This window comes from Nelumbo nucifera, chromosome 7 (genome assembly GCF_055504915.1).
Source record: "Nelumbo nucifera cultivar China Antique chromosome 7, China Antique-T2T, whole genome shotgun sequence".
Lineage (NCBI taxonomy): Eukaryota > Viridiplantae > Streptophyta > Magnoliopsida > Proteales > Nelumbonaceae > Nelumbo > Nelumbo nucifera.
This window is the reverse complement of record NC_142655.1, coordinates 4,730,984-4,750,044: the sequence shown is the minus strand read 5'-3', so window position 1 is coordinate 4,750,044 and position 19,061 is coordinate 4,730,984. Positions and strand designations below refer to the sequence as shown.

The window sequence follows — 19,061 nt, the reverse complement described above, 5'->3', positions numbered from 1 at the left end:
TAACAGTAAATATATAGCATGAGCACCCTATACAACAGTATTTTAATACATAGATATAGATTTGGGATTTAATGGGAAGGGAAGATGTTATTGGAGAGAGAGATCAGATGATGAGGTCAAGTAGGTACCATTAGGTACCACATAGTTGAAAGGGAGAAAACATTACTCCGGTTACAAGAAACATCAAATTGACATTTTCTCCAAAAGTGACGACTTACAAAACTCAAGACATCAGATACTGTTTGAAATAATTGACATTTTCTCCAAAAGTGACTCACAAAACTCAAGACATCCAGTGTTGTTTGAAATGGCTTGAAACACTCAACCAAACAAGAAAAAAAATGAGGGAGAGAACTGACACCTACATGGCAGAAACACCTTGGAGAAACGACTCTGCCACCAAACACCATCCAAATTCATCCTAGTTTCAAGAATTTTAACAGAGAAAAGGACGAGAAAACATTCCCATTTTCAATATAACTCTAAAACTAGTACGATTTAAATGATACTTTAACAGTAAAAAAAAAGATATTCCACAAAACTAGATGTCTACATGAGACTTATCAACTTCTATGAGAAATTGACAACTAATTAATAAGAATAGGATATTCCACAAACCCTAGCTCATAATGCAGTTACAAACCAATTAGTCATTCGCCAACAGGCAATTCCCAAAGAACTAGAATGACTTTTGAGTTTTGACCACTTATCTCTCATCTCAGGGCAACCACAAAAACAAGCATTTAAGATCCTTTAGCAGTCAGTTAAGGCCTAGTTGCGACAAAGAATCATTTTTTATTAATAACAATAGAGTAGCCAAAAGTTACAAGCGCCATAAATCATAATAATACCATTAACTGTCTCTGCAAAGAAATCCTCCAATAGAAATTTCTCTATTTAGCAAGACCATTAGTTGTCGAATTAGCAAATCTCATCACTAATCTGAATGAGATAGATGTGGAAGATCTAGTTTCTCTGATATGATGTTTCAGTCTGCAAGGCACCCTTGATATCTCTGTCATCCACCAAATAACCACCTGTTTATCAATCTGTAGGTCCTGTACCACGAAATTCTTGAATTCAATAAGATACATGAGGTTAAACCCTTTAAGTATGATCAAAATCTCAGCTTTTGTACACTCTTGAAAGCCCACTGAAAGAGAGAAGGCTGATAGGATCTTCCCGTGTAGCTCTTATCAGTTCCTACTTCCTACCAAGTCTGCAAGGCACCCTTGATATCTCTGTCTCCACCAAATAACCACCTGTTTATCAATCTGTAGGTCCTGTACCACGAAATTCTTGAATTCAATAAGATACATGAGGTTAAACCCTTTAAGTATGATCAAAATCTCAGCTTTTGTACACTCTTGAAAGCCCACTGAAAGAGAGAAGGCTGATAGGATCTTCCCGTGTAGCTCTTATCAGTTCCTACTTCCTACCAATTCCAAGGAGGCCCAGACTCCAAAGCATTTACCATTATGACACAGCCATTAAATTATCAAAGAGAGGAAAATGGCACCAGAACCTGGAAGTAAAACAAGAACGAAAGAGAGCTCTTCACTGACTTCCATTACCAGGCAATACCTTGCAAGAATTAACCTCTGTGAGAAGAGATCACTAAGGATTATATTTCTCTCTCTGCACTGTAAGTTCAACGGTCAGAAAGTCTAGAAAATTAGAATACCTGCAACCACTTCTCTCTAAGCTTCTGAAACCAGTTTACGTTGAAAATTCCTTGAGATGATTGTTTACTTTTATCAAGGGTAATATCTTCTGAATTCAAAGATTTTCCATTAAGTTCCACTTTATCTGTAATTTCAGAACTCTTTAAAGAATTTTCTGGATTGACCTTAATCTTAACTGGTTTCCCAAGCTTGGATTTATCTTCCATTCTTGCAATTTGAAGAGCCTTTGCACAGACAGGGAAGCCTTGGCTATCCCAACACTCCAAGATTACGCCAGAGCCTATGCAAGTTTTTCCTTGGTAAAAGGCTGCAAACTGCCCAGCAGCCAAGCCTTGATCATCCTCAGATAAATGAACAACAGCAGAAGTTCTGTCACCATCTTCACCAGTTTCCATTATTAAACTACAATCATAAAAGCCAGGACCATGTCGAACCTGAAATTTGTTCATCATCTAAACTATCAATAATCATAATTACATTAGAAGCACACACGATCAGATTTATCTGACGTTAAATCTCATCAAAACAGAATAAATATCATTACCAAGAGTAGAAAACACATTGTATGCATTGAAATAGTTTGCTTGTGGATACCATTACCAAGAACTGGCAAGGTATGGAAAATAAGAAATAAAGTTGGGAATTCCTACCTTGCACTGGAGCTTATTAAACTGATCTGGAGGCAATCCAGCAAGCCATTTCAGGGATCCAACACGGAATCTGCGCCTTCTTTTGTCAAATGAGTAATAATTTCTTGAGACAAATACAACATTATTTTTGACATCCTTTTCGACAACATACCTACATGCAACACACAGCATTTTCATGGGTAAAGCCGTTCATTAGATAATAAAAACTGCAACCACCATGTAGAAAGAATAATCTCAACATACAAGACTGGTAGGAGCATAATTTTTACATTAATTGGATAGGATAAAAGGAGTAAAAGGGAAGAGTTTTGGGGTGATTAAAATTACTGGACTTTGTTAATCAAAACTACAAAGAACAACCACTGCATCCAAAAGGGAAGAAAACATACCAGGGTCCCCCAGGAAGGCGTAGACCTTGGCGTTGACCAATAGTATAAAACCAAAATCCATGGTGTTTCCCAAGAAAATCCCCTGTTTCAGCTTCCAACAAGATGCCTTCCATCTCCCCAATGTGTTTTGCAATGAATTCACTGAACTTTATCTACAATCAATGTGTCATCAACTTCAGCACTAGGGTGAAAGAAATAAAGAATAATCTGACTTAATCTTCTACAAGCTATTAATTTCTGGAACTCTATTCAGCCTTCTGTATGTAATTTATTAAGAGAATTTCTGTCCATATATGTTCAACTTAGCCCTTAAAGGTATTCACTTGGGATAAGGATTTAAATCTGTTTCATCACTGCCATCTAGAACTCCTTCAAAGATCTCTCTAAGAACCCTTGTTAGATCAGTTAGTAGGTGCATATGCTTGAGATACAGCCTTAAGGTTCATGATAATAAAATCTTATAACCAGTAACAAGATTGAGGAAGAACATATTGCTTAAATGAAAGTAAGGAACCATACAATGAAACAAGAATAATAAAGAAGCTACCATAAAACATTTAGGCTATGCCAAAAGCCTCCTTGTATACCTTAAGGCCATTACCCAATGTTGGTCCCAGCTATCTGGGGTCTTGGGAGGCTGGACTGGATACAGTCCTAACCATTGGCATTTTTTTGCACAAAGTGGCCACTCCCAGACTCGAACTCGCATTCTCACACTTGACAGCCCGAGATTTTACCATTACACCAAGTAATGACCCCTCCTCATACACCTTAAAGAAACAGTAAATTTCTAATTAGGCAGGGCTGGAAATGTGCTTCCTGGATGATGTGAAGGGTTTTATAGGGGCTTGGTTCTTAGGAGGCTTAAGCACAGCTGGAAAGGTAACATGGAGCATTCTTCCCTCTGCAGTTTTCTGGGCAGTATGGTGTGAAAGAAACACTAGAGTTTTCAAAGGGAGGCAGACTTCAAAAGAAGAGGTTCTCAACAGGATTTTGGGGATGATGCATTCTTGGTTGGCAAATCACCTATTAATCAAAAGCAGACACACCTGTTCTTTTTTTTTATCTTGATTTCCTTCTTATATGTTTTTGTTTTGGGGGGTTGGTTATATTGGGTATACTGTTTTCTGCTGTACAGTTTCTCATTGTACAGGGGCCCTATTGTATTTTAGCCTTTTGATTTCAATAAAATACTTTACCTTACAGTTCTTAAAAAAAATAGGCAGAAGAATCAGCAAGGTTATTAGTTGATATCCTAGTCCAGCAAAATGAGATTACCCCCTTATATATGCCTATGATCTAACCTCTTTAATACAATGACAGTAACTCAAAATGAATATATCTTACTGAACTTGCAGAAGCATTAGTCACAGTTTATTAAAATGACACGGACCACTATAAAATTGGCAAATGATTGTAATTGCTAAAATACACTATCAAGAAGCCATCATCCCTAAACAGTTAACATAGTCCAGGATCTAACAAAGACAACCCACTAAGATGATCTCCAAAGCCAAAAAGCATCCTGAAGGTAAAGCATTTTCTGCAAATCACTGATTTAGTACCAGAGCATATAAAAGCAACTGGACCACATGGATTCATGATAAAACCAGTCTACTACTAGAGATTATAGAATTAGTTTAGTTGATAACTTGATGACCATTGATTGAACTAAACTTTCCTATTTAAATAAATTGATCAAATTTTGTAAAACATTCAATTCTCCTCTATGCAGTTTTGCTACCAAGGAGGGAAATTACTAGGTGTAAATACTTAATGGACAACCAAACATTCTTCAAACAAATAAATGTATTCCAAAATACAATTGTCACAATTACCTTTCCAAGGAAGCAGATTCCTTGAGAATCTTTCCTATCTCTGTTAGGAAGTTCCAATTTTGCAGCAAGCTTACGGACCTCATTCTGCAGATAATTTCACAACAAAAAGAGATTCAAGATCATGGACATTTAGCATTCAAGTTATCTAAGAAAAGCATAAAGCCCAAAAGAACAGCTCAGTTCTTGGGTTAGCTGCCACTGAAACAGCTAAAGCTATTAAAACAAAGTAAGGTAGCAAAGACAAAAACTCGGAATACACAGGATTTTATCCTCATATAACCTTTGAGATACATCCAAGAGGGAAAAGAAGTCGTTTAAGCTGGGCCTGCGAAAGATGCGAAAGAAAGTATGTCTGATCCTTGACCTGAAACATCAAACTGCATATATCAACAAACAATGCTCAAAAGTATAATTCTCACATTCAGTACCTAGGATCACTTCAGAGATGTTCAGAAGAGCACATAAGTACTTCAGCAGTATAGGTAATTAGGATTTTAGAGAAAGAGGATGGATGAAAACATGGAATAATTGCTTCCCAGATTATTCACATGAATGACAATCCGACCAATAAGCTTTCACTGTAATTACCTGTCAAAGATTCTACGAACAATATGCAAATGCAGAAAGATCATTGAGCAACATGGAATAAAAATGGGAAAGAACAGATAGCATGAATTTGTCTTTCTTACATTTTCTAATCAATTTTTAACCATTTGTATTTCTAACATGGATACCTTATCCTCTGATAATTCTAGAATAGAAGGGCCATCCTTCTGATCTGTACATGGGTGAATGACATTTGCATAATGTCCAGACGCAACATAGTCGAATTCCATATTACTGATTGCATCCAAAAAGGCTCCTGAAAATTGGGTAAAGGACCATGTTATCCAGACCCGGCAAGGACACAACTGGACATGATTTACATGATTTACACTAAAAATTGAAGTATCTGACATAATATGGCACCCTCGTAAGGTATCCAGGTATCATGGTGTAAACGATATAATTATACCAAAGATGTAAGAATTCATATCCAGCTAACTTGAGTGAGTAACATACCAAACTTGATTCTTGTATTACAGAGGACATCCGGGTTAGGAGTGCGACCATATCGGTACTCCTGAATAATGTAAGATACCTGAGACATCAGATCAATTTACATTAGATGAGAAGAAAGGCAATATAGAAGAACAGAAATCAACCAGGTGGAACTAGATTGAAGTTAAAAATCTTTCAGCAGCACACAATAAATAACATATTGATGAAACCAGATGTTGATTGATAATTACCCACAGACCCATAATAATTTAATGTTTGTTAAATGATATCTATACATCATTAACAAGGAGAATTTTATTCAAAGAAGAGAAAAGGACAAATTACAACCAACAGCCCATTAGACTAGCTAACATTATGCAGGATATACAAAAGGAAAACATATGTGAACTTGGAAAACGAATACCAAGAAACCAATGGCAAAGGAAAGTATGCATACCACATTGTCCCAATACTCATCAGTCAAGTGTACAACTTCCAATGGTACTTCAACCTGTAAAATAATGTAAATGATCTCAGAACCTATACTAGAAAAAAGCAATATAATATGATTCTTTTAAACATGAGATTTTTCCCATTGAATTTGTTGTATAATTGTCTTTATATTCTAACAGTGCAATGATACACACTTAAGGAGATTTGGGGTGGCAATTATGTAAATATCGTTTGGGGTTGAATTAGGGTGCAATGTACATGAATTAAAGAAAAATGCAACCATAAGCTGTCTGTACAAGGTAATTTGGGTATTTTGTACCACCTCATTGGAAGTTCAACTAGGGTTTCTGAAAAGAAATTCAATTCCTTAAGAACTAGCAGGAGAAAGCTAGGGTTGTAATACCAGGTAGATTGTAGCAATTTCCAAGGGGTTTAAGCATGGACGTACAATACCATTACCAAACAACATTAAATCATTGATTCTCCTCTATGTGCTCTGTTTTTCCTGTTTCTCTCTAGGTTTCATTTTACAGAATTCACTCAAATATTAATTTTAGTCTATGATGCAAGTCATAAAAATAAATAAATGCATAAGCAAATGGACTTGGATCAAGCTAACTATTTCAATTAGGTATACATCAGACGAGCTAAACCAAAATACATGGAATGACAGAGTCAAATCCAAAGGAATTGTTCAGTATGAAGTATGAACCATTTGAGATTTTCTTTACTTTCATCCAAGGACAGAAACAAAGGTGGTCTTTAATGGCCATTCCCACTTGGCTTTCAATCCTTCACTGATATTCTAAAACACGGAAACAAGAGAAGAACTCCACCTGATCACAAACTGCTTTTACATATTCCAAATCTTCCTCCCACGGGCATGCTGACCAGAAGTTTTCAAAGTCTTCCTACAAAGAACCAATTAGCACAACTAATTACGTGTTTTTTTCTGGAGTATTAATACTAACAGAATACAACATGAGGACACAATTAAATCTTTTCTGGGGAAGAAATATGTGAAATCATTAATAATTTTTGCATTTATTCCTATCTGTTCAAGCTGGATTAAAACATATCACTTCATGATTGTGGTGCACTAGGGCAACCAATGTAGCTAAATACTCGAGTCCTAATATTTTTTGTTTGCTTTGGGTAAGTGCATTCTTCACCCCAATAAAAAACCTTGAAGGATTCTACCCCACTTCAATGAACTTTGCATGATATTCTTGGGATGCCTAGCGATATTAGGACATGTATACCTTACCAATTTTAATAAAATAATAGATGAAAATGTAAACTTAAAAAAAAAAGGCAGATTCAGTAGCAACGCAAGAATGATAAATATCTTTCTTGTGTCCAGTATAAAACCTTCAGTTTTTGCATTACACAATTAAATTATTTTATTTTCACATAAAATGTTCCACGGGTTATTTCATAACTTAGACCCAAATTACAAGCCATTACTACATTAAAATCAGAGAACCTACCACTTGCATCCCCAAGGGATACATTACAAAGCAAATTCAAAGTTGAGACATTTCTACTGAATTTGAGTATAGAAATCCACATAAGAACAAAAGAAGTACTTGAAACCAGATTTTCAGGTAGAACGCAGTGCAGGAATGTCCGGCGGCATGGAGAAGCCGAAGAGCAACGCTACTGTCAACACCTCCACTAAGAAGAACTGCGACTTTGAGCCTCTTTCCGGGCATCGAGCAAGAAAGGTAAGGCTCAAGAACGGTATTAGACTTTAAACCAAGGGATAATTTGTGCTCCGCAGCAGACACAGAGAGACATCTCGTCACGTTTCTGGGGTTAGAGAATCGAGAGCGAGCGGTCTTAAGAGAGAATAGTGAAAGGGAATATTTGATGTTTGGGTTCTGCAGAGAGAGAAGGTTGAGAAGAGGGAGAGCTGCCATTGCCCTCTGCATTCGCTCATGAACAGACAGAACTCTTTCAACTGTAGTCTGTAGTAGTATCCTTTTTCAGGGCTGGAAACTGGAAAGAACTATGCTCTGGATAGACGATGAGCCATAGAAGATAGAACTTGGCTTCGTGTATCTGCTTTGGACTGGGTCTAGTGGACCAAAACTCATCCCATATAAGAAGGTCAACCCGGCCCAAGGTCTAAGCAAGTCCAAATTGGGTGGGGCTTAAACTCGATTTTGACTGGGTTTAAATAAGTCCGACTGTGATACTGGAAGGTGGAAAGGTACGATACCCTAAAAAACTGATAACTAATCAACAGTAGTTATCAGTGGGGTGAAGATGTATTATACACACAAAAATTTCAAACATATTTAAATTTTGAATTTATCTCCTTTAGGGTGAAGCAAGGTTCGATATGTCCGATATGCCGGTAAGGGCGTATTAGGCAGTATCAGTACCTTTTTTTTTTTTTTTTTTTCAAAATCAGTTCAGGGAGCCGGTTTAAGGTTCCTCCACCCCCTGAACCAGTCAGAATCTCGATATACTCTCTGTAGGGGCGTTTTAAACTTTGGGGTGAAGATGCCCTTCAAATAATTCAATTGATAAATACATAATTAGGTTGAACTTCAGCTTGAAAAAAAAAAAAAAACCTGCCCTATGAGTTTATCTTATATTGCTGGTCCCAAGCCTAAATAGAATAGGATTAGATTAGGTTGACAGCTAGTACTAAAACTTTTGTCAAATTTATAAAATTATAGATTTCAATTTGATTTTTGTGCTCATATTAAGGCATTTTTCAAAATGTATATAAAAGAACCTGGGAATAGCTGAATAGGTGATAAATTGAGAAAAAATAGACTGAGGCAATTTGGCCATATACATAGAACACCATCTACAACACCCGTTAGAAAAACTAATATATTACAAATTAAAGGGGTTAGAAGAGCGAGGGTATAACGAACATACCCTTTTCTCCAAAGAGCCACGTATAACTAATCTGTGCTATGGCCATTCCTTTGTAACTCTAAGGATCGAGGTATAACGAATAATCTGACTAATAGACCCACTTGTAAAGGATATTTTTCCGAATATGTATACAATGGAGGTTGCATGCATGGAATCACTTGCCAAGCAGAGGCTCCAAGTGTGAACTCAATTCCTTTAAGAAAAGTTCTTAAAAGGAATTTTCACAAAATTCCTTCAATTTTTGGTTTCAAACCAAATATAGCCTAAGTGGCAAGGCATAGATGAAGGGACAGGAAAATCTGAAATAAATTCACTTTAAAACCAATGTCTCATTCATTTTTTTGGGGAGTTATTTATCCAGGTAAATATTTTCAAGGAAACACTTGTTGGGTAAATGCATTTATTCATGTTCTTTTATTTCTCAGGTAAATAAGACAATGATCGTTTTATATATCCGTAAAAAGCCATTATTGAAAGGGGTAATTTTGTCTAATCCAATCCAAGTGTTAACATTTTTCCTTGAAGTGGGAAAATAACTTACCCATATGAGAGATGGGTATCACTTCTGAAAAAAAAAATATGGATTTCTTGGTCAAAGAGAACCAAAATAGGGAGGTAAATTCTTCATTTCTTTTACTTCCTTTCCTTTCCTGTCCTAAGTAGAGCAAAACAATGGAAAGTGAGAGGAAGCAACATTGGGCACCATTCTCATTTTCTCTAAAAGAAAATCTTTCTTTTATTTATTTCTTCTTTTTCTTCTATAATTTCATTTCTTTTTTCTTTCCTTGTTTTCTTAGCAACCAAACAAGATGGGGTTATTCACTTGAAAGGGATTCTTTCATTGTAATCTACTTATTACCTATAGCCCACCTTGTATTGTCATGTCTCCATCAAAGTCACCAGTTAAAAGTTCCCCACCCCCTCTACCCCATAATGTGAAGGGCCCCAATTTAACAGCCCAAAAGTGAAAAGGAAAGAGAAAGAGAAACCCTCGTATATATGCATGTGAGGAAGCAGACACGTTTTTGGCATAATAATATAGGGTAGATGTACTTATGATAAGAATATGACAGAGAAAGCCAATAGGGTTTGTTTGGGGCCAAAAGACCAGTATGAAAATTTGGGTCCTTAATAATTTGCCATGTGTCACATTTTGTGAGGACTAGAACACAACATTGGATGTGTCCCCACTTAAAATACTAGAGGGAAATTACAATGTGTATAACTTGCCCTCACTTTTTTAGATACCTCCAAGGAACCCCTGTCAGATATATTCTCAAATACCATTGAATGGAAAGTAGAAAAATGCAAAACTACAACTTTACCCATCACATATCATGTACTGTTTAGACATGTGCATATATTAATATACCCAAAATATCCTTAAATAATGGGTGTTCTACCACTGAGCAAAATGCCAAGACCCACAAAGGAGGGACCAGTTGAAGTGACAAATTGTCAAGCATGAGAACATATCAATGTTAGGTTTTGATGCATTATATAGATGGTCATGATCAACATTTAGATCTTTGTAACAATTAGACAACTGAGTTTAATATTTCGATTTGTGCGTACCATAGTGAAATTCATGTGCATCATTGCTTCTTTGTTCTTAGAATATATGAGTGTTATCCAATGTTTTCAAAATCGGACTGTAAAAATTGAGAATCAGTCATTTGACTGGTTCCATTTTACCTCATAATTGTTTTTTGGCAAAAAGCCATTGATTTGGTCAGTAAATCATTAATTCAGGTGGTCGAATTGTTTGAATCGGTTAATGATTTTGTCGTTATTTATTTTTTATTAAAACAGGCCATCTATTTGATTTGAACGGTCGGATCATTCAACCCGAAAACCGGACCCCTGAACAGTTCATTGTCCGATTCAATTTTAAAAACCTTGGTCTTATCAGAATAAATTGATCAATACACATAGATCAAAATGTACTAGCTGTAGAACACTCTTTGAGGGTAGGAGGGGGAAAGATAATGGTTAGCATGTGCTAGGGTTATCTTTGTCACATTAAAAATAGATGAGAGACATCAAATAGGCTAGGCATTTATGTCATTTGAAAATTACCTTTTATGACACCATAAGAAAACTTGACACAAGGAATATATGATTTACAAAACCTTCATATAGGGGGTAATTTTGAAAGTACCTAAAAGGTAATAGAAGTTTTAGAAATTACCGATAAATGGTTAGATAATTTTCTAATATTGACTGTAATTATGTGTTCATGTGTTTTTAATGCATTCATCTATCACCATTCACCAGTAAGTAGAAGGGATGTATTACAAGTTGAAGGGGTTGAAAGGGTTAGACGTAGACCAAAAAGAACATGGATAGAAGTAGTAAGAAATGGTTTAGGCGCTCATGATTTAACAATTCATATGACATTAGACATAACAGAATGCCAAAACAGGATTTATTTAGCCGACCCCATATAATTGGTATAAAGCTTGGATGATGATGACGATTTGTCCTTCGGAATAGTTATCTTAGAATTAGGGGAGAAAATGCTAAAAAGATATATGTATCTAAATTTCTAAATTGGGAGTATCCAACTAGTTTATTGAAGACACAGAAATGGCAATGGGCAGAGACCAAACTCTCCATTCTTGACCCTGATTTTTAAGTAACTCTGTATACCTAACCCGATTACCATTAGGGAGAAAAATCATCCTGTATCCCTGATTCCTGATGAAGATGGGTTCTCCATCAGGGACCCAAATCCTTGAATTCTTTTTCTATTTAGAAGGTTGCTTTGAGAAAAAAGATTTGCTTAAAAGAGAGAAAAAATGTTAATCTAAATTGGTTTAGCACCAAACATCATTAATCACCAAGATAACATATAAATTGAAAATTATTCAATATATATACTGGCATTATTGCAATTACACATAATTACTTTCAAAATTTAAAATGTAAAAAATATTTTAAAAATATTGCATTTGGGGTGGGATTGGATTAGAGATTTGACTCTCATCCCCGTCTCCTCCCCCACCGGAGCAGTCTCCATCCCCAACCTCAACCCCATCAGCTCAGGGAGGCCGGGTACCTGGTGGGGACCGGGAAAATTGTCATCAATATTGAAGACCAAGGTAGTGGATTTGGTAAAGAATGAAGTATCTATAAATGTGTATTGCTGGGTGAACCATCGCATCATGCAGGGAAAGTCCTGTTGACAGCCCAAGCTGTTGGCTGGCCAAAGTTTCTGGGGTTCCCCTAACTTCTAGAGCAGATAAGGACTCATTATTGGATTGCCCTACCTTATTGTATAAACCATAATTAGCATGATTAGGTATCTTCCTGGGTCGAATGATTCGATTGTTCGGATTGAACAAATGACCCACTATGATAATAAAATAAAAAACGTCAAAAACCGTTGTTCAGGTCATCTGTTCGACCGCTTGGATTAGTAATTTGTTGATCAAATCAACGGTTTTTGGCCAAAAAACAAAACACTTTTAAGATAAAATGGACCGATTTTTGATTTTTTTGGTCTGATCATCCAGTTTAGTCCGGTTTTGAAAACACTGATATAAATAGATCTCTTCTAGTGATCTATTGAATAAAAACCAAGAGGATAAACAATTAGGTGGTGGATTATTGCTTACAATTAGTGTATTCTTTACCACCACTTAACAGTGGCCAATCTTAATTTGTACCAGCTTGCAAACCACCAACCAATCTGTAGTTACCTATAATTTTAGGGAGAAAAAGATTTTGCTGAAACCAAGCTCCAATTCAAGATTGGTAATTATAAGGGGAGCCTGAACCACTGGAGATTATGAGCATTCCTCAAAACAACCAAGTAATTCTGAATCTTAATTTTCATTACAAATAATGTAATTAAGACTCTGTTTGGAAAGAGTATAAATACAAATATGTAGAGTGTAAAACCTTCTATTTTCTATATTGTATGTATTTATACTGTACATATTTGTATTTGTACTCCTTTCAAAGAAGTACAAATGTAAATATTTAGAATGTATATACATACAAAATACAAGATTTTTGTACTGTGCATATTTGTATTTGCACTCTTTCCAAACTGAGGTTATAACACATCTATTATATAGGCCATACACCCATTAATCTGGCCAAACATGGTTCTAAGCTTGTATTGCTAAGCCATAAGCCAAGGGGCTGTTCTGTTCATATGGATGTGCTTTCCTTAACAATGTCATATAGCTTTATTGAAATGGGCTAACAATTCTATGATTTTAAACTGGTAATTGCTATTTCTTTGCTTGAGCTTTAATTTACATTAGTTGCTTTAGCTTGGGGATGTTTTGAATTCTAAAACTTGTGTATTTTATGAAATTTGGTTATTTATTTATCGCATAAAAGTGAACTGATCTCTTGGGAATAAATGAAATCTAAACAATTCATCCATGATTCGCTGCCAACTATGGATTAAAAGGAAAATTATAGAAACCCATTGTTGGATGAACATACTGTATCAATGCCTTTGCAACCCAACACTAGAGAAAAAAAATAGCTTTATTAATGTATTATGAAAATTTGGAATTAAATGATTGATATTTTTTTAGGCCAAAAGGTTAAATGATTAATTGAAGCAATATATATGTTGGATGGTTGTCATTAGGGTTATTAACACAAAAGAGTGGAAACTCTTAGTCCTAGGTTATCTTTCAATGATTTATTTTTTTGAACTGCAAGCAATGACTAATTTGGGCTGCATTTGTTTCTCCATAAAATGGGAAATCTTTTGGACTGAACTGTTTTATGGATTATTTCTGTCCAAATTTGTCTCGAGATCAATGATAAAAAACAAAGTTTTCATAATAAAAGATATGAATATATGGCTCAGTTTAGAAAGAGTACAAATACAAATATCTAGAGTGCAAAATCTTGTATTTTGTATTATTTTTTATCTACTTGTATTGTATATATTTGTATTTGTACTCCTTCCAAATGGAGTCTATAGAACAAATATTTCGATATAAATAAAAATTTGCTATAGAGATAAGAGTTCAACTATGATGCATTCGTTAATATTAGCTCTACATTAAATTCAGGCGTCAACCCATCACTTGAAGTTTACTTTAATAAGGTATACTCACCATTACATTTAATCAATCACACTTTTATATATATATATATATATATATATATATATATATATATACTTGATGCATAGATTTTGCTTTGAAACAAATCCCACCCTTAAGAGATCAATCCTCAAGATGCCAATTATGTAATATTGTACCCCAACAGGGCCCGTTTGTTATGCTAAAAGTCAATTTGAAGAAAACTAGAAAAGTACTTCCGTTACAAGATCATCTTGTTAAAGATCTCGTAGCATGGCAAAATTATCATTGAAACCGCTTGTATCAAACAATGGAATCATTCATTGAATAAACCAGCCTAAACTCTGTAAAACGTTTGGTGAGAAAAATCCAAAAGGCTTGTCACACTCTGGATCAAATTACTCATTTTGAGCAGTTTTGCAAAGAGTACTTGGTATAAACAAGATTTATTTATTTATTCTTTTTTTTTTTGCAAAGAGCTCTCAACCGTCTGATATGATAAGGCTGTGGGTTCCATTAACAAAAAAAATCATAAAGTGGGTCCTATGTTAAATCGTGGCCCACTTGGGTACTCAACACACCCTTTGGCTTTAACAACTAAAAAGCCCTACAAACTCAACCTTGATCTTTCCCCACAGCTGCAGACACCAAGGCAATCACCAGTGATCACCCAAGAGATGAAACCATTTCAATTTTCCAATGCTTGGCAATTCAGTTGAAGACCCATATCTTATATCAATGAGACCATTTCACTATTAATGTCAACACCAAACCCACCACTCCATTAGTACAGTGGCCTAGCTAAGCCATCAATCACTAGGCCCACATTATCCACAGAGATAGATGGTGTCATCCCTATGCAATAATTTAAGCCCAAATTATCAAATTAAACAGTGAACAGAAACTTCACTTTAACAAGCATGGCTTTATTACCCCATTTGAATATACACTTGGATCTGTTTGAAATAAACATAGTTACTCACTCAACCTGGAAATTTATAGGAAAGGTAAGGGGATGATGGGGGGAGATATGGATAATTTACGCCCAAAATATCAAATTAAGGAATGAACAGAAGCTCCACTGTAACAAGCATGGCTTTATTACCCCATTTAATTGTACAATTGGATCTCTTTGAACAAAAAAAGAGTTAAACAACCTGGAAATTTAAGCCCAAATGATCAAATCAAGGAATCAACAGAAACTGTTGGAAACATAGCTAGAGAGAAGGGTTGAAGCTTTGAAGTCTGAAGCGTATGTAAAGAAAAGAAACTTCACTGTAAAGCATGGCTTTATTACCCCATTTAAATGTACACTTGGATCTGTTTGAAAAGCAAAGTTACACAACCTGGAAATTTAGTAAAGAAAGGACAAAAGGATTTGGGGAGGGGGGGGGGGGATGGTGTCGTTTCTGTGCAATTATTCAAGAGCCCAAATTATTGAATTATTGCAACAAGCATGGCTTTATTACCTCATTTAAATCTGCACAGTACACTTGGATCTGTTTGAAAGACACAACTACACAACCTAGAAATGTAGTTAGGAAATGGACAAGGCAGAGGTGAGTGGTCGATCTGATGCGACCCTTGGCCTTAGTTGAGCAGTGTGTCCTTTTTACACGAGATGAAACTTGAGAGCTTCATTTACATCAGCGCAGGACTGCAGGTGCAGGGCATCCATGTGCCGAGTCAAACAGTTCACTAATGGGTACACAGAGCATGTGGCATCTCAATACACATGACAAAGCCAATGTCTGAGTGTCAACTCAATTAACATTTTGAAGATAAAAAGTACAAGTAAATTAGGGTAGAAAGAAAGAAAGAAAATAAATTGTTTGCTTCAATGGTTTTCTTTTATGTTTGGTTTGAAATAAAATTAGAGAAACAGAAAGTTGAGGGAAGGTTTTAAAGAATTTTCTCCTATTTTCTATCCAACCAAATACAGCCTTACTGAGTTCATCCATCCAGGAAAAGAAAACAGGGGAACTCAAAATTAAATTCAGATTCCAGAAGGGAAGATCCTGAAAAGCGAGCCATTAACTGAAAGAGGGGATGGGGGTGCATTTTAGAAGCATCCATGGAGTAATCTAATAAATCAATAAATCACAGTATTCAAACAACATAAACAAAGATTGAGATCTATCTTCAAATCCCAAAAGAGATCCATATTCAAATCAAAATTGAGAAAAAAAAATTGCAAACAGAAATAAGCCACCCCTCTAAAAATTGAAGAAGGGAATCCCCTGAATTTAATCAAACAACAAATGATTGAGAGAACAAAAAAAGTACCTTTTTCTGGTATTTCGTGAACCCATCACAAAGATCCTTAAAAGAGAGAAAAAGAAAAGAAAGTTGAACAAGCAACAATCAATCCCACAAACCCCTCTGAAAGGAAAGAGAAGAAAACACAACTCTGGATGTCAAATCTCTGTGTTATTCCCTGAGAACAATACATCTATTTACATCAACCGTGTATACATACATCTCAATTTTCACAGTTACAGTTTTTCCATCCATTCGACAATCTCCACCCAGAAAAAGAAAAGTGAAGAGAAATCCCCATAATGAAAAAAGAAAAGAAGAGAAGAAAAACAAAATTACTACTTCATCAGAGAAAAGTAAACTTAAAGATCCGAACCCATTAATCTACCTCCTGACGCGAAGAAAAGAAGCCAAGATCCTGGAACAGGCGTGCCTTATCCGTGGATACACTCTCACCGTATAAACTGTTGTCTCCCTTAGAAGAGCCTCTATTGTCTCTACAAACAGATTCAAGCTCCGCAGCGGCGGAATGTACAGTGTTAAAGGCACCGCCGAGAAGGCCACGGCGAAGAACAACTGCAACATCTCACTGACACAGAACGACGGGGCTTACCAAACCAGAGAGAGAGAGAGAGAGAGGAGTTTGAGAAAAACAGAGGACGACTTCGTTCAGTTTTCACCTCCGTTTTTTATTTTTTTTTTTCAATTATAAAACTATGCCCTTTCGTGCCGTACCGTTTCCCTTGGTATATATTTGGCCATCGGCTGACCGTATCCTGTGTATTGGAATTATAAGTATCTTTATTCGTATGCTATACGTATAGAAATACACGATCGAACCTTTTGTTTAGGTAAAATATCAAAACCCCCTCATATTTCTTACGATCATACAAAACCTTCGGTGAAGTTTTACTTTAACAAAAAATCTCCCCTGTTTTTGAAAAAAAAAAACCATGGTTTTTGAACCGCCATTCATCCGGATGGTCAAACTGTCTAGTTTGGGAATCGTTTAGGCAATCGATTCCGTTTTATCTCAAATTCGGATTTTGGCAAAAAATCATTGAATCGATCAATGAATTATTGACCCGGATGGTTAAATCGTCGACCCGTTCAACAGTTTTGACTGCTTATAAATTTTAATTATTTTTTAATTTATTTTGTTAGAACAAGCTATTCATTCAGACCGGACAATTAAACCATCAACCCAAAAATCGGTGGCCAAAATGATTCTAGTTCCGAATCGTTTTTTAAAACATTAAAAACCTATAATTACCTCCCTTTTACTATTATCGTAGCAACAGAACTTGGAATTTACAAAATTGTTCTTACCATTTGTTAAGGGCATCTTCTAATATAATTCAAAATGTCAAATTTACCCTTTTAGACTTTATATAAAATTACATTACACTTTTTAATTTGACCCAAGGAATTTGCTTTTGTTTAGTTAAAAATTAAGTTTTTTCAAGGGTATTTTAGTAAATATCTATCTATTGGTAGACACAAGAGTAGAATGGATGCTTTAAAAAATTAATGCATTATGCCAACGTTTTCCATTTGAGATAATAATGGAAGGGAGGTTAGGTTTTTTCAAAAATATAGTGGAGCAATGTTTTAAAAACCAACCCAGAATTGGGACCGTTCTGACCATCAGTTTTTGTGTTGGTAGTTTGACCGCCTGGTTTGAACAAATAACCTATTTTAATTAAAAATTTTAAAACTAACTAAAATAAAATGGCCAAAATCATTGAATGGATCAATGATTTAACTGCTTGAATCTCTGACCAACTCAATAGTTTTTGGCAAAGGACCAAATTGAGAGTAAGACAACCGATTGCTTAAATGGTCCAACCGTCCAAATCAACAATGATTCGAAAACACCGTAGAAGAGGTTTTTTTTAATGAAACTTTTAAGGGATGTTTTGTGATTGTCAAAACCTCAGGGAGAGTTTTTATATTTTTGTTTTAGTACGCAAATACGATTGACTGAACAAGATAGATGGGTCTAGTTTTTTATTCAACGAATACAAAATTTTGGACGTGGACATGGTCCATGTGGATCACGATGCACCTCACAATGAAGCGAAGAGGGCCGAGCTACTCCCATCTTGTGTAATTCCTCTTATTTCTACCAAAAAAAGAAGAGGGCTTATAGGGTCTGTAGGCCCAGTACCTGGTATATATGGGTCCTATCAAAAACATGGCCATGGGTCCGGTGGAAGCTAGACGGTTGTATTTTTTCTATACAGGGTGAGTTTTAATGTGGCACCCGGTTGGGCCAAATAGAAGAGTTTACATCGTAGGCTACAGCACATCCCAACCGTGCATTGAAAACATCTCCCAGTGACAAGTAGAGAAGATGTTTTCAATGCACGTTGAAGGCGAAATGGAGCGGTTCTTGTCGGATAATATCCGATCCATTTGCATCGTACGAGCTTGGATCAGATTCCGTGTTGAACTTGGACACACCGAATATTGTTCTGGTATGAATCCACTTATTGGGAGGGAAGAAATGTGAACAATAGAATATTGAATTCTTACAATATAAAAATACGGTTTGGGGAATGGGTCCGATCCACTTGATCATTGAATAGCACGGGGGATGCCTTGAGATGAATCTGGACCGGATTTGGATCTGGATACAAATTACCCAAGTAAATGTTAATTCAGGTTTGGATAGGAAAGAATCTCGTCGTTTCTGGGACATTCTTTAGCTTTTCTTTCCACGGTTCCGCCTTGAATGACCGATCCAAAGGGGGTGCCTTTTTTGACGTCAGATTGGCATCTAATT

The 19,061-nt window shown here is 35.8% G+C and overlaps 2 protein-coding genes across 2 annotated transcripts; both read right to left on the bottom strand.

The window, feature by feature from the left end:
• Positions 1-764: 764 nt before the first annotated feature.
• LOC104597469 (tRNA (5-methylaminomethyl-2-thiouridylate)-methyltransferase) lies at positions 765-8,137 on the bottom strand. Its single transcript, XM_010259018.3, has 10 exons — positions 7,646-8,137; positions 6,893-6,967; positions 6,061-6,114; positions 5,625-5,703; positions 5,297-5,424; positions 4,843-4,926; positions 4,563-4,646; positions 2,725-2,876; positions 2,336-2,486; positions 765-2,119 (listed from the first exon to the last, which is right to left on the bottom strand). Exons 1-10 carry the CDS (start codon positions 7,988-7,990, stop codon positions 1,676-1,678), a joined length of 1,596 nt encoding a protein of 531 aa, XP_010257320.1. The 5' UTR covers positions 7,991-8,137; the 3' UTR covers positions 765-1,675.
• Positions 8,138-16,425: 8,288 nt separating this feature from the next.
• On the bottom strand, positions 16,426-16,995 carry LOC148790107 (DIS3-exonuclease-like protein). Its single transcript, XM_088892063.1, has one exon. The coding sequence runs from the start codon at positions 16,856-16,858 to the stop codon at positions 16,658-16,660; it is 201 nt and encodes a 66-aa protein (XP_088748189.1). The 5' UTR covers positions 16,859-16,995; the 3' UTR covers positions 16,426-16,657.
• Between the last annotated feature and the right edge of the window lie 2,066 nt (positions 16,996-19,061).